The sequence below is a fragment of the Nymphaea colorata genome, chromosome 11 (assembly GCF_008831285.2).
Source record: "Nymphaea colorata isolate Beijing-Zhang1983 chromosome 11, ASM883128v2, whole genome shotgun sequence".
NCBI lineage: Eukaryota > Viridiplantae > Streptophyta > Magnoliopsida > Nymphaeales > Nymphaeaceae > Nymphaea > Nymphaea colorata.
The window spans coordinates 14,614,076-14,634,437 of record NC_045148.1 but is presented as its reverse complement, the minus strand read 5'-3'; the positions used below and the strand labels follow the sequence as shown (position 1 = coordinate 14,634,437).

Genomic DNA, 20,362 nt, shown 5'->3' with positions numbered 1-20,362 from the left:
GATGATCCAAGTCCAGATCATTGATTTCAACCCATCGCAGTCCGCAGACAGACAATCGTGTGATTTTGGATGTCAGCCGTCTCCGATATAAATTAAGCGCAGAGCCTTCATGATCGGTACTCACTTGCGAAGCCTAATATATATATATATATATATATATATATATATATATTGTTGAAAAGATGTGCCTTATCAAGATAAGGCGGATAAGGTGGATCAATCTTCTTAAGATCTTGTCTAAAGCTAATCCTTGATCTTAGGCAACATTAGAGGTTTCTATGTACATCACCAAAATCAAAGACTATATATATTGTGTAGTCGACAATGAATAAATCAACTTTTTCCTCTTCTCTCGTTTTCCTCTTTTCCCTCTTGTTCTCTTCTTTCACAATTTTAACATGGTATCAGAGCAGAGTAAAGATGAGCAATGGCATATGTTGTCTTTGCAGAAATTTCCAATCTGACAGACCAAGGAATCGTCACAGGCCAGAGGTAATCCCAGCCATTGTCACAGGCCAGAGCGTTGTCTACTTCGGTGATCATTCCCCTTCATAGTGCCCAAAGGGCATCCTTGGGTCGTTCGACTGGAACCGACGCCTGAGCGGGCAGGAATCGAGGAAACTTGGGCATCCTTCTTCCTGTGCGACTGAACAGGGGCAAAACCAGACTTCCGCCCTCCGATCATCTGCTTGCCGCTGTTTCCACTAGAGTTCATTCGCCATGAAATTGCTCAAGCAATGTCTCCGGTGAGTGGCGGTTTCAACAGACATGAGCTCGACCTGTGTGGTGGTCGGTACCCACCAGAATAGCCCGATTTCTGGCCTCCTGTCCTGTTATTGCCTGTTTGGGCGTTAGTAGCTTCATCAATCGCTAGCGACAATTCCAGCGATCGACGGCGTTCTTGGCGCTCAGACTGACACTCCAGCCTAAGGCGACCGTGCTGGATCCTGAGCCAGCCGGAATTGAAGTTTCTTCTGGCGGTTCCCTGTTCTGCTGCTGGCCTCCTATTGCAGCGCCTTCTAGCGGAGAGTCCTGTTCCACTTCTCGATCAGAAAAAACATCTTGTTCCAGAATTCTTTCTTCTGAACAGGGAAGTGATGTTCTGGTTTCTGTTCTACAACACTCGGTGACGTCCGAGTTTCTCCGGCTTGAGGTGCAGGCGACCCGCGTTGCTGCTGCTGCATCGCTGTTGCTGTGGCAACGATAGCTGCGACTGCAGAGAACCTCACAGGTTTGGAGAAGATGGCAGAAAGGGGAGAGGTCATTCTAAAGGAACGCAATGATGACGACATTAGTACATGAAGCCCAATCTAAATCACAATATGCTTTGAGGTGAATCGGCCCCTTTGATGACAACATAACTCCATATCCAGCAGTTCCCTTCAGATATTTCAATAAACGGTTCATGGTTTCTTTATGCGGCACTCGTGGTTGACTCATAAATTGGCTCAAGATGTGGACTGTGTGAACAATGTCTGGCCTGGTTAAGGTCAGATATATTAGTTTCCCAATCACTTTTCTATAATGATTTGGATCTTTGAGGATGTCTCCCTTTTCATTGTCAAGCTTTATGTGTTGTTTCATAGGTGTCTCACATGGTTTTTCTCCCATGTACCCTGTCTCATGAAGTATGTTGAGAAGATATTTCTTTTGAGATAAGAAGATACCATCCTTTGAAGTAGCTAATTCTATGCCAAGAATATATCTGAGTCTGCCTAAATCTTTCAACTTGAATCTTTCATTCATCATGTGCTTTAAGGAATTGATTGCATTCAAATCATCCCCTGCAATGATGATGTCATCGACATACACTGCAACAAATGTTCGTCCTCTAGTGCCGATCTTGGAAAATAATGAGTAATCTGCCTTGGATTGAATATAGCCCATGTCTTTGAGAAAGGTAGCAAGTTTGGAAAACCAATTTCGAGAAGACTGTTTAAGCCCATATATAGACTTATTTAGGCGACATGTCATACCTTCCTCCCCTTGTCGACTAAATCAGGAGGTAATTGCATATAAACTTCTTCTTCTAGATCACCATGTAAGAAGGCGTTATTAACATCAACTTGAAACAAGTGCCACTTTTGAATAGCGGCAATAGTCAAAAGACCTCGAATAGTAGAGATCTTGGCGACTGGAGCAAAAGTCTCATTGTAATCAATTCCTTCTGTTTGTGTATACCCTTTTGCGACTAAGCGGGCCTTGTATCGCTCGATAGAGCCATCAGATTGGTATTTGATTTTGAATACCCATTTGCAGCCTATGGAAACTTTGCCAGGAAGAAGTTTCGTCACAGTCCAGGTATGGTTGGCTTCTAATGCATCAATTTCAGCCTTCATAGCATCACGCCATCTAAGGTCCTGCATGGCTTGGGCAAAGGATGAAGGTTCACATTGCTCAAGGAGGGTAGACATGAAACACTTGTAGTTGGAATTGAAGTTAGTGATATCAAGACATTGTGCCATCGGGTAACGAGTACCTTTTGTGGGGCTTGTCCCTTCACTCTTCAACAAATGGCTGAAACTGGGCAAGATTGAGAAACATTTGTAGTCCTTGAGATGAGTTGGTATATGCCTAGGTCGCATAGATCTGCGAAGCTGGATTGAATCATCATGAGTAGGTTCGATGGATTGAGGAATGGGATCTAGGTTGGTCTCATAATCTAGATTTGATGGAATATTGTTAAGAGGTTTGCTTGGGCTTGAAAGAAACTCATGTTCTCCTGAGACATAATCATTGAATGGTAAAGGAAGAACCACTTGTTCATTGTCCCCAGTGTGCACTTCATTTTTATATGGAAAATGATTTTCACAAAATCTGATGTCTCTGCTGGTGAACAACGACCCACTTTCAAGATCATAAACCTTGTAAGCTGATTGACCATATGGATATCCAAGAAATATGCATCGCCTTCCCCTTAAGTCAAACTTGTGATCTTTATGAATATTGTAGGCATAACATAGACATCCAAAAACACGCATATGTTTGTAGTTTGGTGTGCGTTTGTATAAAACTTCATATGGAGTTTTATTATTTAATGCACTGGATGGTAATCTATTGATAATGTAAGCAGCAGTGGTGACACATTCTCAACAAAATTTTATGGGTAGTTTAGCTTGAAAAATCAATGCTCGTGCCATGTTTAAGAGGTCTCGATGCTTGCGTTCGACCACATCATTTTGTTGAGGAGTCGCAACACAACTATGTTGACATCAATGCCTTTTTCATGAAGAAAGTTATTCATCTCTTGTGAAAAGAATTCAGTTCCATTGTCACTTCTAAGAATTTTGATTCTAGTTCGAAATTGGTTTTCAATAAGTGTGACAAAATTTTTAATGACTCCAAAAACTTCAGATTTATATCTCATAAGATAAATCCATGTAGATCGGGAAAAATCATCAACTATAGTTAGAAAATATTGTGCACCAGTCAATGAAGGCGTGTGATAACTTCCCCACACATCACAATGAATTAAGTCAAACGGAGCATGTGTTGAAATAGTACTGTTGGGAAAATGAAGTCTAGTGTTCTTAGCAACAAGGCAAATATCACATGTATCAACAGATCTACAAGTGTCAATAAGGTTCAAACGAGATAAAATAGAAAGTTTGGAATCTGAAGCATGCCCGAGCCGAAGATGCCATGGAGCAGATTTGGTGGTAGCTAAGTTTATGCTGAGATTTGTTTCATCTAGGACATACAATCCATTCTGCAATCTACCCGTTCCAATCATAGTCGTCGAGTGACGGTCCTGCACCACACAAGAGTTCTCATTAAATTTTGCATCACATCTTAAATCACTACAGAGTTTAGGAATAGATATCAAGTTGAATGCAAAGGTAGGAACATAAAGAACATTTTTCAGTGTTATCTTAGGGCTCAAATGAATGTCACCTATATGGGTGACGTTGGCTTTGGACCTATTTGGTAGACTGATAGGAGGGTGACTGGTGGGGATGGGTTCATAAAGGTTGGAGATAACGTTAGTGATATGGTGGGTTGCACTGGTGTCAAGGATCCATGATTGTTTAAGACATGAAATGGGCGCTGAGTATTTACCTGAGAGGTTAACTCTGGGTTCAATGGTACCTTGATTAGAGTTCTCCATGAAGTCAAGGAATTTTTTGAATAGTTGCCCATTGGGTTGATCGGTGGATGCAGTTCCTAGGGCAGCGTTAGCCTTTGGCTTTGTCAATGCATTAGAAAAACCAGACCTGTTAGGGAAACCAACAAGAAAGTAACACTTAGCTTTGATGTGTCCAATTTTACCACAATGTTCGCATTTCATACGTGGTCTTCCTCTCTCCTTGGTCTGACTGTTTTTGTTTCTTTCATACATTTGTGGTGAAGGCTGCGTTGCAAGAATAGAGACCTTTTCCTGAGCATGTACCATTTGTGATTCAGATTGGGCTTCATGTCCAATGACACGAAGATCTACAAGTGGATATTGCACCATGATTGGGAATAGTCCTATCACTTGGAAAACCAAGAAGCAAACAACAGTCTCTAGATCATCTGCAGAGGCAGAATACAGGTCTATGGCCCTCGCCACATGTGAGCTTATTTGGCTAAAGGCTTTACTCAAAGATCTCAGGATCGTCCACAAAGAGCCCATGACGTTATTCTGTGACAACCAAGCTGCAATGCATATTGCAGCCAATCCAGTGTTTCATGAGAGAACAAAACACATCGAAATAGATTGTCATGTGGTGAGAGATAAGATTCAGAATGGAGATATCCAAACTCAATTTGTTCCCACAACTAAACAAGTTGCAGACATGTTTACCAAGCCCTTGGGACGAGAAGCATTCCACAGTCTGAGAAGCAAGTTGGCGCTTGGCAATCCGGGAGCGTCAACTTGAAGGGGAGTGTTGAAAAGATGAGCCTTATCAAGATAAGGCGGATAAGGTGGATCAATCTTCTTAAGATCTTATCTAAAGCTAATCCTTGATCTTAGGCAACATTAGAGGTTTCTATGTATATCACCAAAATCAAAGACTATATATATTGTGTAGTCGACAATGAATAAATCAACTTCTTCCTCTTCTCTCGTTTTCCTCTTTTCCCTCTTGTTCTCTTCTTTCACAATTTTAACATATATATATATATATATATATATATATATATATATATATATATATATATATATATATATATATATATATATATATATATATATATAGATATATCAGGTGAAGAGGAGAAAAATTAAGAAGGCATTTACAACGAATGGCGACCGCCTCCTTCTCAAGTGCTCATATTGCTGCTCCCCTGCTTCTGATTCTCTCTCTTGCGTGCTGGCCATTGATCACTAGTGCAAAGGGACATAAATCAGCATCACCTTCAGACTTTTGCTTCTCAAACACTGCTTAAAGGTGTACATGATCTCCAATTCTCTGCCCATTTTGTCAAGTATTTGCTTAGAAGGGTGGACGTCACCCTTCTGCTCCGCTCGGTTCATGCCGTTGCTTCCCCATTCTAAGTTGTATTTAGTCCCCCTCACCGGAATGAGTGTGGGTGGACGTCTCCTGCCTCTTCCTCCTTCCGTCTTTGGATGCCAAGGCACCGTCTTAGATTCCGGAACTGTGATCACACGGCTGCCGGCGATGGCTTACAGCGCACTGAGGTCCGCCTTCCTTGCTTTCATGGCCCAACGCAAGTATCCGCTGGCCCCGGCGGCCTCTCTTCTTAATACCTGCTATGACCTGTCCCGCTACACAGCAGTTCACATTCCTGTGATCGCGTTCACTTTCAGGGAGGCACAGACTTGGTTCTAAATGCTGCCAACATCCTGCTGGTTTCAAGTCCGTCTCAGATCTGCTTGGCATTTGCTGGGAACACCAAAGCAGCAGATCCGGGCATCGTAGGGAACTGGCAGCAGAAGACTACTCTGGTTGTGCACAACATCCCCAATTCAAAGATTGGCTTCGTACAAGGAGCGAGCAGCTAAGCTTTGCGTGGGCTGAATCATTTTCTCAAAGATGATACTCGTTGCTTTATGGCACATGATATCATATCATAATAATAGAAACGTTTTCACCTCTATATATGTACTGAAATAGATTGGCCCAAAGGCAGAGATCTAACCGCGTCAAGCAGAAGATCATGGTCTTGAAGATATGAAAGGGCGACTCTGTTCCTAGATATCTTTGTTGGCGGCATTTAATTTGAATCTTTTCTCTACTGCGCTAGCTCTTTGCGCATCTGGTTTTGAAAACATTTCGAAATTCGCTCCCTATTTGATCATCACGAAAAAGAGAAATCGAAACTTGGAACTTTTGATATACTTCGATCGAGAGAAAGGGGGTCGTCCATAGTTGAATGTCAAGATTGTTGGGAAACCAAATGTGGGCCCTAGATATATTGAGATCCAAACCCGAATCTATGCAGAAAATCCAGCAGAGTCTTTATATTCAAAATGATTCTCAATAATAACTTTGATAAAGTATACTTAATAAGAACTTAATAACCCAACGAAAATAGCTCACAAAGTGTGCTAAAGCCCAACCATTGGTAATCTTCAAATGTAAACTATTTATTTATCAAACTGGATATAACAAAAGATGACTAAAGAAAACTCACCTTGGCTCATGTAGTGAGCTAAAACACCCAACACCCTTGCAGCACACACTTAAAACTTCGACACTCAAACTCACGAGCTAACACTCACAGCTCACAAATTGAGCTTACACTCAACTCACAAAGTAAGCACCCAAGATCACTCAACCTGGTTTTTTTGATGTATTACAAAGTGGCTAGCCACTCCTATTTATAGGGATGACAAGTCGGTGGTGGAAGTATCCACTATATTCTAACTAATTTTTCATTATTTTTTTTATATTTTGGTCACCAACTTACAAAAAAAAGAGGCTTGTTGCCTCTTGAGTCTTCTCGACTCTTCCCAAGAGTCGGTGATGACTCCTTACAATATCCCCCTCATTACCGACTCTCTACTTATAACTCCTAACATTCTTTGAAACTTGGTGAATGTTTGCACAGACAAGCCTTTGACAAATATGTCAGCCACTTGATCTTCTGAAGCGACTGGCTGCAACTGAATCTCTCCTTTGAGTACATTCTCTCTAATAAAATGATGTTCCACCCCTATATGCTCTGTTCGAGCGTGGAAGGCTGGATTCTCTGCAAGTTTGATTGCAGTCCGATTATTGCAGTAGAGTCTCACTGCATAATCCATATCTTGTTTAATGTCTTTAAGCAGTTGCATCAACCACACACATTCTTGAGATGCTACTCTATACTCTGCTTCTGTTGTAGACAGTGAAACTCTCGGTTGTCTCTTACTGCACCATGAAATTGTATCACTTTCAAGACTGAATGTATATCCAGTGGTTGATCTTCAAGTTGATAAGTCTCCAGCATAATGTACATCACAATGACCAACAACTTGACAATTTGTTTTTTTTTCATAAAATATACCAAAGTCAAAAGTTCCTTTGATATATCTTAATATTCTTTTTACTCCTTTTAAATGTGGCTTCCTTTGAGTTTGCATGAACCTGCTTACAACACCAACTGCATAAGCAATGTTTGGTATTGATAATGTTAAGTAGATTAGGCTTCCAACCAGTTGTCGATACATAGTAACATCTTCTAGCTTGTTTCTTTCATCAATTCTAAGTTGCGATCTCAATTGGTGTTGAGATAGGTTTGCAACTGAGCATATCATACTTACGTAGTATGTCAAGAGCATACTTCTTTTGACTTAAGAATAATTCTTTAGATTCGTAATCAATTTTCAATCCAAGAAAGTGTCGCAACTCTCCTAGCTCTTTCATTTCGAATCTCACTGTGAGATGTTCACGAATCAGATTAATTTTTTCATTGTCATCTCCAGTGATAATTAAATCATCAACATAAATTAACAAAATAGTAAGCTTCATACCTCTTGTCTTGATGAAAAGACATGAATCTGTTGAGACGACTTGAAATCCACTAAATACCAAAAATTCAGTTATAGATACCAAAAATTCAGCTATTTGTTTGCATCATGCTCTGACTGCTTGCTTCAATCCATAGAGTACTTTTCTTAGCTTGCAGACATAGTCAGGCTTGTTTGGAGATTTGAATCCTTCACGCTGCTCCATATAGATTTCATGATAGAGATCTTCATATAAGAAAGCATTTTTCACATCCATCTACCATAGCTTCCACGATTTGCTTTCAGCAATGTCTATCATAATACATACGAAAGTGATCTTCGCAACAGGACTAAAAGTTTCTTCAAAGTCAATATTATAAGGCTGTGAAAATCCTCTCACGACTAGTTGAGCCTTATATCTATCGACTGAGCCATCTGCCTTTCTTTTTATTTTGTAAACCCACTTACAAGTAATGGGCTTTACTCCTACAGGCTTTGGTTTGAACTCCAAGGTCTCGTTATGCTCCAATGCCTTCATTTCATCCTTCATTGCTGCTTTTTATTTTTCAACATTTTTTGCTTCTTCAAAAGAAGCTGGCTCGATCTCCTCCAAGATGGCACAATCTACGTTTGCATATTTGGGATTTGGTTATGGTATTCTCATTGATCTTCTTAGTGTTATGGGTGCTCCTTCTGGCTCTTCAAGTTTTGATGGTCTTTCTTCTTCTGTACTTTTTTGTTGGATTGAACTTACTCATGTTCTCCATGGATCTGCACGTTCTCTTTGTCTTGGGCTATGAACTTATTTATCTGGTCATCCTGCTTCTATGTCTTGCGGCTTAGGCTCTCCTTGATTCTTCTCAAACTATATTTTGTTTCGAACATCTTTCTCAAAAACTAGAGAGTCTGAAAGCACCTTCTTCTCTTCTGACCACTAGAAAGATGCTTCATCGAAGATGACATTGCGAGAAACATGAACTTGTCTTGTGCTAGGATTAGCACATCTCCATCCCTTCTGATATAGATCATATCCAACAAAGACACACCTCTGTGTCTTCTTGTCGAACTTAGTCATGTGCTGCTAAGATAGAAAAAACATAACATACACAACCAAATACTCTAAAATAACTTACAGATGGCTTTCTTCCATGGAACATTTCATATGGTGACTTAAAATTAAATCTTGGCAATGGTAGTCGGTCAATTACGTGTACAGCGGCGTTAACACACTCGGCCAAAAATCTTGGTGACATGTTCTTTGCATGCATCATGTTTCGGCATGTTTCTGGTATGTGACGATTTTTTTGTTCTGCCACTCAATTTTGTTGTGGTGTATAGGTACATGTAAACTGTATTCGAATATTATGTTTCCTTATGTATGCCATAAACATGTCAGATGTATATTCGCCACTATTATTGGTGCGTAGACACCGACTTCTATACCCAAGTTCTTTTAGTGCTTCAAGTGCTTAAAATTTTCAAGTGCTTCAGACTTCTCTTTCATGAAATAGACCCAAGTATAACTTGAAAAATCATCAATAAATGTGATAAAATACCATTTACCTCCAATTGATGGGTCTGGTACTTTGTCGAATACATCTGAATTCACGAGCTCGAATGGTGTTTTAGCTCTATATTTTGATTCTTTGAATGGCCTCCTGTGCGCCATTTCATATTGACATCCAGGGCATACTTTGTCTGTTTGTACCTCAAGCTTTCGCAGGCCAATCAACTGCTCCTTATTAGACATCTCCTGGACTTTATTGTGTCCAACATAAGCGAGTCTCTTATGTCAGATATCTGCAGTGTCATGCTTCTTTGTTTTGTCAATATATGTTGTTTCTACTGACAAGACATATATTGACTCAACTTTTCTTCCTTCAAACATGGGAGTTCCTTGAACATTTGTGTCTTTATATACTTTCACATCATTTGGGTCAAACAATACATAATGACCTAAAACTGTAAGCAGACAACAAGTTCTTTGTTATTCCTAGAATATGATAAACATTCCGTAAAATCTGGTTTTTATCAATGTTAGCTGTAACATCTGCTTCTCCAATGTGTGCCATTGGGAGTTCCGTGTTGTTAGCAGTAACAACAACTCGATTTTCATCATATTCTTTCATACTTACGAACTTGCTCTCATCACCAGTCATATGGTTTGAACATCCAGAATCAATTATCCAATCAGTTTGATAATTGATATTCTCTTCTTTTACATGTTTTATATGAGCTGAATTGCATCTTTCTTGCGTAATATCCTCTTTAATCTCTATTGAGTACATAAATGAACTTTTCCGTACAGTCTCATTAGCTTCTCCATGTTGCTTACTTGTTTGACTGTATTTCCTTCATATATTTTGACTCTACAGTCAAGAGAAAAATGACCCAATTTTTCACATCTAAAACACTTCTTCTTTGGTCTCCACTGCTGTGTAGTTCCTCTTGTTTTTTTTTTATATTTTTCTCTTTCTTTTCATCAATGTTCCTTCTTGGAGACCTAATGACTAGCTTAGCTGGCCAACGTGATCTCTGACTCTTACTAAACAACGTTTTCTCATTATTTACTTTGAGTGAAAGCCCAACCATTTGCTTTGCTAATGTTTCTTAATTGATCAAAAGATTCTCCAACTCCAATAATATTGGTTAAACTGGCCAGCCTTGAACGCAAATTATAAAACTGCTAAATTCTGGATAAAGTCCACGAACAAGAATTCTCCACATACGAGCCTCATTAATTTTAGACTCAGGGTCAATTTGAGAAATCTCCCTACAGGTGTTTCTCACCTTCATAACATATTTTGCTATCAACATGTTTCCCTAAGTTAATGTAGCTAACTCATTTTCTAGCAGTTGTAGGCGAGCGTAGTAACTCAAGAAAATAGTGTTGCAAAAGCATCTCATGCTTCTTTAAGAGTCTTAACATCACGTATGTGCTCTAATAAGTCCTTCTCAATTGATACCTTAATTGCAAATACGGTTTTTCCTGCTTTGATCATCCATTTCTTCTTAGCTTCCTCATCAACAAGAATATTTGTGTCTGATCCCAAAACTATCTCCCATAATTCCTATCCTAAAAAATATGACTCCATGCAAGATTTCCAATGGCCATAATTGCTATTGTTAAGCTTCTCAATATTATTTAATGCAACCGCTAATGCCGCCATAATTTCAAAGTATAATTATCCCAATTAATTTCATTACTAAATCGACCCTTAAACCGAACTTCGCTTTGATACCAATTGTTGGGAAACCAAATGTGGGCCCTAGATATATCTGAGATCCAAACCTGAATTTATTCAGAGAAAATCTAGCAGAATCTCGACGTCCAAAATGATTCTCAATAATAACTTTGACGAAATGTGCTTAATAAGAACTTAATAACCAAACGAAAATAGCTCACAAAGTGTGCTAAAACCCAACCGTTGGTAATGTTCAAATGTAAACTATTTATTCATCAAACTAGATATTATAAAAGAGGACTCAAGAAAACTCACCTTGGCTCACATACTGAGCTAAAACACCGAACGCCCTTGCAGCACACACTTGAAACTTCGACACACAAGCTAACATTCACAGCTCACAAATTGAGCTTACCTGATTTTTTTGATGCATTACAAAGTGGCTAGCCACTCCTATTTATAGGGAGGACAAGTCGATAGTGGACGTATCCACCATATTCTAACTAATTTTTTATTATTTTTATATTTTGGTCACCGACTTACAGAAAAAGGAGTCTCGTTGCCTCTTGAGTCTTCTCGACTCTTCCCAAGAGTCAGTGATGACTCCTTACAAAGATTTGTTTAGTTGGAAGAGGATTCTAACCAAAGTCCTATCTTTGCGTATTTTCTTGTTGAACGAAGAAGTCCTGGCTTTCCCTTTCTTCTCTTCCTGCAAATTAAGCTGGTGATAGCCAGAGCTACCTTTATTAAACTTTTTTTTTTGCATATTTTTAAGAAATAATTTTTTAAATCCATTTTAGGTCCTATATCAGATCCAAAGCTTTTGGTTAAGAAATACCTACATTCTTTAGCCTATAAGTTGGTGCATTTTCAATGACAATGATGCTTCCAATGTTTCTCAACGGTTGATGCTTCCAATGTTTGAGATCACTGGTCTAATGGTTCTAACACCTATTTATCAAATGTTGACACCTAACAAACAGCTATTTCCTAATCATTCTTAATGGGACCAACACTTATTGGAAATTATTGGTAATATGTACATATGCAACGACGAAACGTGAAGTTAATTAGAGACGATTAAACTTGCAATCACCAAAATGATGGCATACATGACGCTTTCTTTGGTGGCTTAAAAATCAACGGATGAAACAACATCAGTTCTTACAAAACTCAGATCGATGGACTTTCAATCAGACAATGCACATATTTAGATCTTGACAAAATATATCTTATGTGTGAGGTCGGACATGTCCGACAACATTTTTGAAATTAACTTTTTTAATTTATTTTCAAATTGTAACTATGCTGATGTTATCTTAATATGTTGTTCAAATTTAGTTAATCATCAATTCTTAGATCATCCGATAGTTAAGATTTTATGATTATGAGATTTAATCACAATTTTTGGAGCATCAAGCTTTCCTTTTAAGGAAAAACATATATTTAAATGAAAAAATATATACAATAATTAATAAGCTTAATTTATTTTGGCACACCACTACCTTTAATTTCTTCGTTTCTATCCGATGTTCATGTCCATGCTCGAATTGGCTCCAATTAGTCAGTTGTCATTAATGTCTGAAAATGATCCCAATTTGACCCGTTTACATCCCAACCAAGAACTGTATACACCAGAAAATTCATTTTCAAATTGGCATGATGATCCAAGTCCAGATCATTGATTTCAACCCATCGCAGACAATCGTGTGATTTTCAACGTCATGACAACTGTCTCCGATATAAATTAAGCGCAGAGCCTTCATGATCGGTACTTCCTTGTAAAGCCTCAAAAAAAAAGTATATATATATATATATATATATATATATATATATATATTTAGCAGGTGCAGAGGAGAAAAATTAAGAGGCCATTAAGGCATTTACAACGAATGGCGAACGCCTCCTTGAGTGCTCATATTGCTGCTCCCCTGCTTCTGATTCTCTCTCTTGTGTGCTGCCCTTTGATCACTGGTGCAAGGGACATAAATCAGCATCACCTTCAGACGTTTGCTGCTCAAACACTACTTCCCTCGCACACATGTTCCGTCGGTAAAGGTGTACATGATCTCCAATTCTCTGCCTATTTTCTCAAGTATTTGCTTAGAATAACATGTTCAATTAACGTCGGAAGTATAATGAAAAACATTTTTTATTAAGTTTAATTTCTGTCATTTAATGCTTGATTTCTATGTAAGAAAACTGAAATTTAGACGTTTTTCCCCCGAATATACCATAACGGCAAAAAGAGCACACACACACATCGACATGCACCGGCCAAAAAGCGTGCATCCGGACTTCCTGCACGCACATGTGCAAATAGTCTTCTTTCTTCTTTCCTTTGCCTAGACAAAGTATGTCTGTATATACTCTCCATTATTTTTGTGCATTAATACATGCACATTGAAGACTTATTTCCAGCTTTCGCAGACGACGAGAAAGTCTTGCTCAGGTGAGAGTGCAACTCCATTAGTGAAGGCTAAGTTGTCCAGCAAATTAGATGTTTTCCAGGTCTGCGGATCGTATTTCAAGAGCCGGCCTCGGGGTTTAGCTTCCAGAACATCAAGATGCCATTCATGGAGTCCAAATCTCATGGATGCATCGGTGAAGTAAATGCTTCCATCGCTACCTTCAATCACCGCGTCCGCAAAGCTAAAATCACACATAACATACATCAAATTCGGTACTTCAATTTCACTCCTATGCCAGATCTTCCACACACAGTTTCACAGCGTTACCGGCGAAATGCTAGAATTTAAGGGGCTGAACTGTTTGGGATTCATGAAATACTTTTCAAAGTATCCAATCAATCTAACCATTTTTGGGTTAGACACATGGGACAGTAATATAATGTTATTGTTCCCAAATAGCATATAAGAGAGTCAACACAATATATACAAGTGTGCTTCTGCTTACATTCATGTGTCTGTCTTTGTCTGTCCTGATTGGGTGCAGCATATATTGTATTGGATAGTGGGGATAGTGGCCATAGAGCCCTATCCGAATATCCCGTAACTGCATAGCAGTTACGAGATTATGCTCACCTTTTTTGCTGAAATCTCTCTCCCATCCTAACCGCTACTGGGCTGAGGGGAAAACCTAAGGGGCTGGCCTATTTAAGCTCAGCAATTCTTTACTTGAAAAACTCTCGGCAATAACTCTTTGAGAAGCCCCTTAGAAGGAAACCCCTTAATCTAACTCTTCTACTCCTTTTCTTGTCTTGCTGTTTCAATAGAGGTGTCCGTTCGTGACTGCAGCACTTGGGTGAGGACGAACTTTCGTTGCCTTCACATCAACAGTGGTATCAGAGCCTTGGTTGTGCGATCTCAAGTAAGTCTGTTCTGACGTCTGTGAATGTGTAAAACATGCATCATGTTCCTCCAATCATGTTTCGTGAATATTGAAAGCATGCTATCAAAACTGTGCTGCGTGGATGAAGGAAGTTAAAACTTTCTATAAGCAAATCAGCATGCTTAGTTATTTCTATGCAGTTATTAAAGAAACATGACGACTACAAATTGATCGACATAATTTCTGTGCCTATAATTATAGAACATGGTATTTTGTGAACGTGCGTGAGCATGCTAATCGACTGTGTATCTTATAGCTTGAAGTTCTATTTTCTGAAAGTAAAACATAAGAGTTTTGGGGCTCTCTGCTTTACGTAGGTTGTCTTTTTTTTTTAACAAGAGACCAGACCGGAACAGAGCTATTGGGTCTCTGTCAATCCTTTTTTTCAACTGAGCATGTCAAGAACGCCTTCCCCGGCAGGAAAGGGAAGGCGTCCTTTTTTTTTCTTTACTCCTTTGTCTAAGATAAGAAAAACCGAGAGAGGAGGAAGACTGCACGCTCTCCCTGCTGAACGTCTGACAACGGCTCTTCCTCTCCATCATCATGCTGAACGTCTGACAACGGCTCTTCCTCTCCATCATCACGGAGAAGAAGGGGCTGTCCGACGATCTGTTCCCCCTCTTGTGAAAATCAAAAAAAAAAAAAAAAAGAGAAAAAGGGGAACAACTATCACCTGGCCGACCGTGGTCACGCACGTTGTAACTCGATTGAGGGCACACGAGTTTGTGGGACCGTATGCTGGTCAGGTTCGGCGAGGTTGAAGGTGCCTTTGACGGACTGCCCTGTTCCAAGCCAGGAGTTGTTTCAGCGCCCCCGGTCGAAGGGCTGGGCATGACGTTACTTAGAGTGGAGGGGACCGCGTGCGGCTGGTTTCACAGAGCAGTGTACACCTCCCGCTCTCGGCGGTGGAAGGATATCAAGCCGTCGCTTCATTCCCTCGCTTGTTCACCGGAAGAAGCTCCAGTCATTTTTTTGATGGGAACGAGCATCTCCTCGCGGTAATGGCGAAAAACGGCCGGAAAATGTGCAACGGGGAATGCACGGCGGAGGTAGATACGGTGACGGCGGAGGTGGGATGACCTAAGTCTTCACAAGGAAGGAGAACAAGGGTTGGCCAAACCCTAGCAAAGCGAGGGTTTGGGGAGCATAGCGTCGAGAGGAGAGAGAGAGTCGAGTGGAAAAATGAAGAAAAAGTGGTTTGACGGGGTATTTATAGTAAAAGTTTGAAAATTACAAATATAGTCCACCTTATTAGCAAAATGTTTAAAAACACTGTCATAATTTGTAGAAATTAAAGCCGCAACATTTTTGCTGAAAAACTCTTCCAAAAGAGGCTTGCGAAAGTTATTTTTCATCAAAAACCTGGAACTTTATTAGAAATTGCTTGTGGGGACCATCAGAGTTATTATAAATTGCTGTAAGGGATTCCGGAAAATTATTTAATTTTTAGTGGAAACCTTGCTCTTATGCAAAATTTCGTAAGGCACCCCCTAGCTTGTTAGACTATTACAAAAGAAGAACCCTGAAAATAACTCTGAAAAGAGATGATGTATGTTTCATATTTAATGTAATGTCTTGTTATTCTAAATATTATTTTAGAATGTTGTTTGAGATTCATGTACATGTTCTAGAGTACTTTCTTTAAGGCCTCTTGATGTAATATTGTAAACTTCTTTCTTTGTTATGATTGATCTTTACTTGCCATCAAAAATTAATTTAGAAATGACATCAAGAGTGGGAGCTTCTGAATTAGCTAAGACTGAAAAACTCAACGGGACAAATTTTCATGCATGGAAGCGAAGAATAATGTTAGCCTTGACTTTAGAAAGGCTCATCTATGTGATCAACGAGCTTTTTCCTACTTTAGGAGATAAACCCACATATGAAGAGAAAAGGACATATGAGTCATTTACTTCTGATGATCTAATGGCTAAAACTATCATGTTAGCCTTCATGGAAGATGGTCAAATTAGGGTCTTTGAGGATTGTCCAACTGCCAAGGATATGTTTGATACTATCGCTTCTAAATACAATACCATGACTACTATGCACATCCAGTTACTGCAAGAACAGTACAATTCATATAGGATGAAAGAATCAGACAATGTAATGGATCATGTTAATAAGATGTTGGTCATGGCTAAAGATTTAGCTGTGGTAGGGAATGTCATCTCTGACAATATGCAGATAAGCACAATTCTGAACAGCCTACCTCCTTTTTGGGATATGGCAGTTACTGCTTTGAGTGTTCAATTTGATATTCTCACTTTAGAAAAGCTTCCTATACAGTTAGCTCTACAGCAACAATGTCTGACCAAGAGAAATAGAGCAGAGTTGATGACAGTCCAGGAAAAACCTGTTGGTAGTCATGTGCCTGTAAAACCAAAACAATTTAAAAATCGAAATGATGGCAAGTTCAAGGGCAATTATGCAGGTACTAGGAAATCTCAAGGAACTGTAGTGAAATGCTACAGATGTGGGAAGCCTGGACACATAAAGAAGAAGTGCAGGACAAAATTCCCGAGTAAGAAAGACAACAATGGTCGGGGCAACTACCACAGAAAGAAGCCAAGGGGACTCTGACAGAGAAGTCATCTGTGTCGTGTCAGAATGTCTGTTTGCAGATGGATATCTAACTGGATGGTGGGTCGATTCAGGAGCTACTCGTCATATTGCAAAAACGAAAGAAGGAGTGATCCACATGGAAAATCTGAGTCCGGGAACCCACAAGGTCTATATGGGAAACAACTCTTATTGTGATGTCATGGGAATTGGGGCATATCGTCTAAATGTTGGGGGTACAAGTGTTGTACTTAACGAGGTTTTGTATGTCCCTTCCATCAGAAGGAATCTAGTATCTGTTCCCGCACTAACGGGAAAAAGTTTTGAAATACGTTTTATTCCAGGGAAAGTAACAGTGGGAAAACATGGAAGGTCCAAGTTTGGTGGAAAATTTGTAAAAGAACATGGTATGTTCAAACTGAATGACATGAATGAAGCTTCAAGTTCTGCTTATTTCGATTGTGCAATGAGTGTGAATGTAAACTTATGACATGAAAGATTAAGCCATATAAGCATAAAAAAGATGCAGACTCTAGCACAACAAGGTTTAATACCTGACAAAAATATAAATGATTTTGCGAAATGCAAATCATGTGTATACGGAAAAATGACAAGGAAACCATTTCCGTCTGAAGTAATTCGGGCCACTGAATTATTAGAGATAATTCATACAGATATCTGTGGACCTTTTAGGATCCAAACTCATAGTGGCAAGTTATATTTTATAACTTTCATTGACGACTTCTCAAGATTTGGTTACATATACTTAATCAGATATAAATCTGAAGCACTTGAGAAATTCAAGGAATACAAATCTGAAGTCGAGAGACAACTTGGAAGGAATATCAAAATTATAAGGTCTGATCGAGGAGGAGAATATACTTCTAGTGAATTCCTCGAATACTGCAAAGACCTTGGAATTAATAGGCAAAACACAATGCCTAGGACACCACAACAAAATGGTGTGGCTGAGAGGTGTAACAGAACCCTCTTGAACATGGTGAGATCCATGTTGGCAGGAGCACAATTACCAAAAGTTTTTTGGGGAGAAGCTGTGTTGACAGCCATGTATACAATTAACCGAGTGCCCTGCAAAGCAGTCCCAACCACTCCTTATAAAAGATGGACTGGTATAAAACCAGATCTGAGATATTTAAGGAGATGGGGATTTGTAGCACACATGAAAATTCTAGATCGAAAACTAGATAAACTAGATAATAGATCATTGAGATGTATATTTATTAGATACCCAAAAGGATCCAAGGGCTACAGATTATATCATTCATCTATGGGACTTATAGAAAGCAGAGATGTAGAGTTCATAGAAGAACTCAATAATAAAGATTATGATCCAGTGGAATATCGAAATGATACACTGGATGATCTGATTTATTCAGATGAACAGTCTAGTAATGAACCGACTGGAGGTCAGTCTGGAAATGAACCGACTGGAGTTCAGTTTGGCAATGAACCAACTGAGTAAGAATCGTCTGAGGAACAGTCAGGAAATGAACCGACTGAAGATCAGTTAGGTAATGAACCAACTAATATGAATACATTGTCATCTCAGACGTTAACAGGTGATAAAAGACCTAGAGCTCCTCCTTCATATTTAAATGATTATTATGTATATTTGGCAGAGGAGCTATGCTACCTAGCAGACATTGACGAAATGTCTGACAATCTGACATATGATGAAGCGGTAAGCTCGCATGAATCGTCGGATTGGGTGAATGCTATGGATGAAGAAATTGAATCCATAGAAAAGAATAAAGTCTGGGAATTAGTAGATCTTCCTAATGACAGAAAACCCATTGGATGTAAATGGGTGCTAAGGAAGAAGTATAAAGCTGATGGATCAGTTGAAAAATTCAAAGCCAGACTAGTGGCGAAAGGTTTTTCCCAAAAGGAAGGAATTGATTACTCAGAGACCTATTCGCCGGTTGCAAAGTTTGCATCAATCCGAATAATTTTGGCTATCGCGGCATTCTATGACCTGGATATTTGTCAGATGGATGTGAAGACTCCTTTTCTGAACGGTGAGTTGAAAGAAACTATATATATGACTCAACCGCAGGGATATGTCATCAAGGAAAAAGAAGACAAAGTATACAAGTTGAATAAATCGCTGTATGGACTGAAACAGTCTCCGAGACAGTGGTATTTTGCTTTTCACAAAGCAATAACAAAACTTGGGTTTGTAGCAAACCAACTAGACCACTGTGTGTACGTTTGGAAAAGTGAGAGTCTTTTCTGTATTTTATCATTATATGTTGATGACATATTATTAACAGGAAATGATAACGATATGATATACGAAACAAAGACTTGGCTAAATAAAAACTTCGAAATGAAGGACTTGGGTGAAACATCCTATATATTAGGAATAAAAATCACTCGAGATAGAAACTCAAGAATCCTGAGTTTAAGCCAGGAACGGTATATTGATTATATCTTGAAGAAATTTCGTATGTTAGACTGCAAACCAATTGGGACTCCTATAGCTAATGGAGCAAACTTAAGCAGGAGTGATTGTCCCAATGAAGGACAACAAAAATTAAATGTTCCATATGCACAAGCAGTTGGTAGTCTGATGTATTTAATGGTTTGTACCAGACCAGACATAAGTTTTCCTATCGGTTTGGTAAGTCTTATCAAAGTAATTCTGGATGGCCTCATTGGCAAGCAGTCAAAAGAATTTTTCGGTATATTAAAGAAACAAAAGGACTGAAATTGTCTTATCAAGCAGATGAGCTAACTTTAGTTGGCTATTCCGATGTAGATTTTGCAGGATGTAAAGATGATAGTAAATCCACTTCAGGGTATGTTTTTCTCTTTGGAGGTGGGGCGATAGCCTGGTCCTGTAAGAAACAGGAATGTGTTGCTCAGCACACACAGGAAGCAGAGTATGTAGCATGAAATGTTGCAACTACTTTTGCTGTCTGGATAAATCGGTTCTTGAAAGACTTGAAATTAGATCTTGCTCATGAACCGGTCCAACTGTACTGTGATAATCAGGCAGCAATATCTCTTATGAAAAATGGAGCTGTTAGCTCAAAGAGTAAACATATAATGGTGAAATACCATTATGTTCATGAAATGATCGAGAAAAATGAAATCTCGGTCGATTACTTGCCTACCAATGATATGGTGGCTGATCCCTTAACTAAGGGGATATCTGAAGATTTGTTTTCAAAGCATGTAGCCCATATGGGGCTAAGATATATTTGAAAGGTTGCGAAGGAAAAACCATTGAATGAAAAACCTCGCTGTAAACCTTGAATAAGTTTTATGTTACGATGGATAAACCAATTATGGAAAACCTCGTAACTAGATCAATGAAGAAAACCCACATATAGTGGATGCAAACTGACGGTCTCATGGC

The 20,362-nt window shown here is 39.1% G+C and overlaps 1 protein-coding gene across 1 annotated transcript in view; it reads right to left on the bottom strand.

The window, feature by feature from the left end:
* LOC116263574 (protein STRICTOSIDINE SYNTHASE-LIKE 5-like) overlaps nt 1-14,993 on the bottom strand; it is a 35,219-nt gene extending 20,226 nt beyond the window's left edge. Inside the window, exons 1-2 of the mRNA XM_031643310.1 lie at nt 14,908-14,993; nt 13,477-13,716 (exon numbers count right to left, since the gene is read on the bottom strand). Coding sequence (XP_031499170.1) covers nt 13,477-13,716; nt 14,908-14,993 — 326 coding nt within the window. The remainder of the gene's footprint in view (nt 1-13,476; nt 13,717-14,907) is intronic.
* Between the last annotated feature and the right edge of the window lie 5,369 nt (nt 14,994-20,362).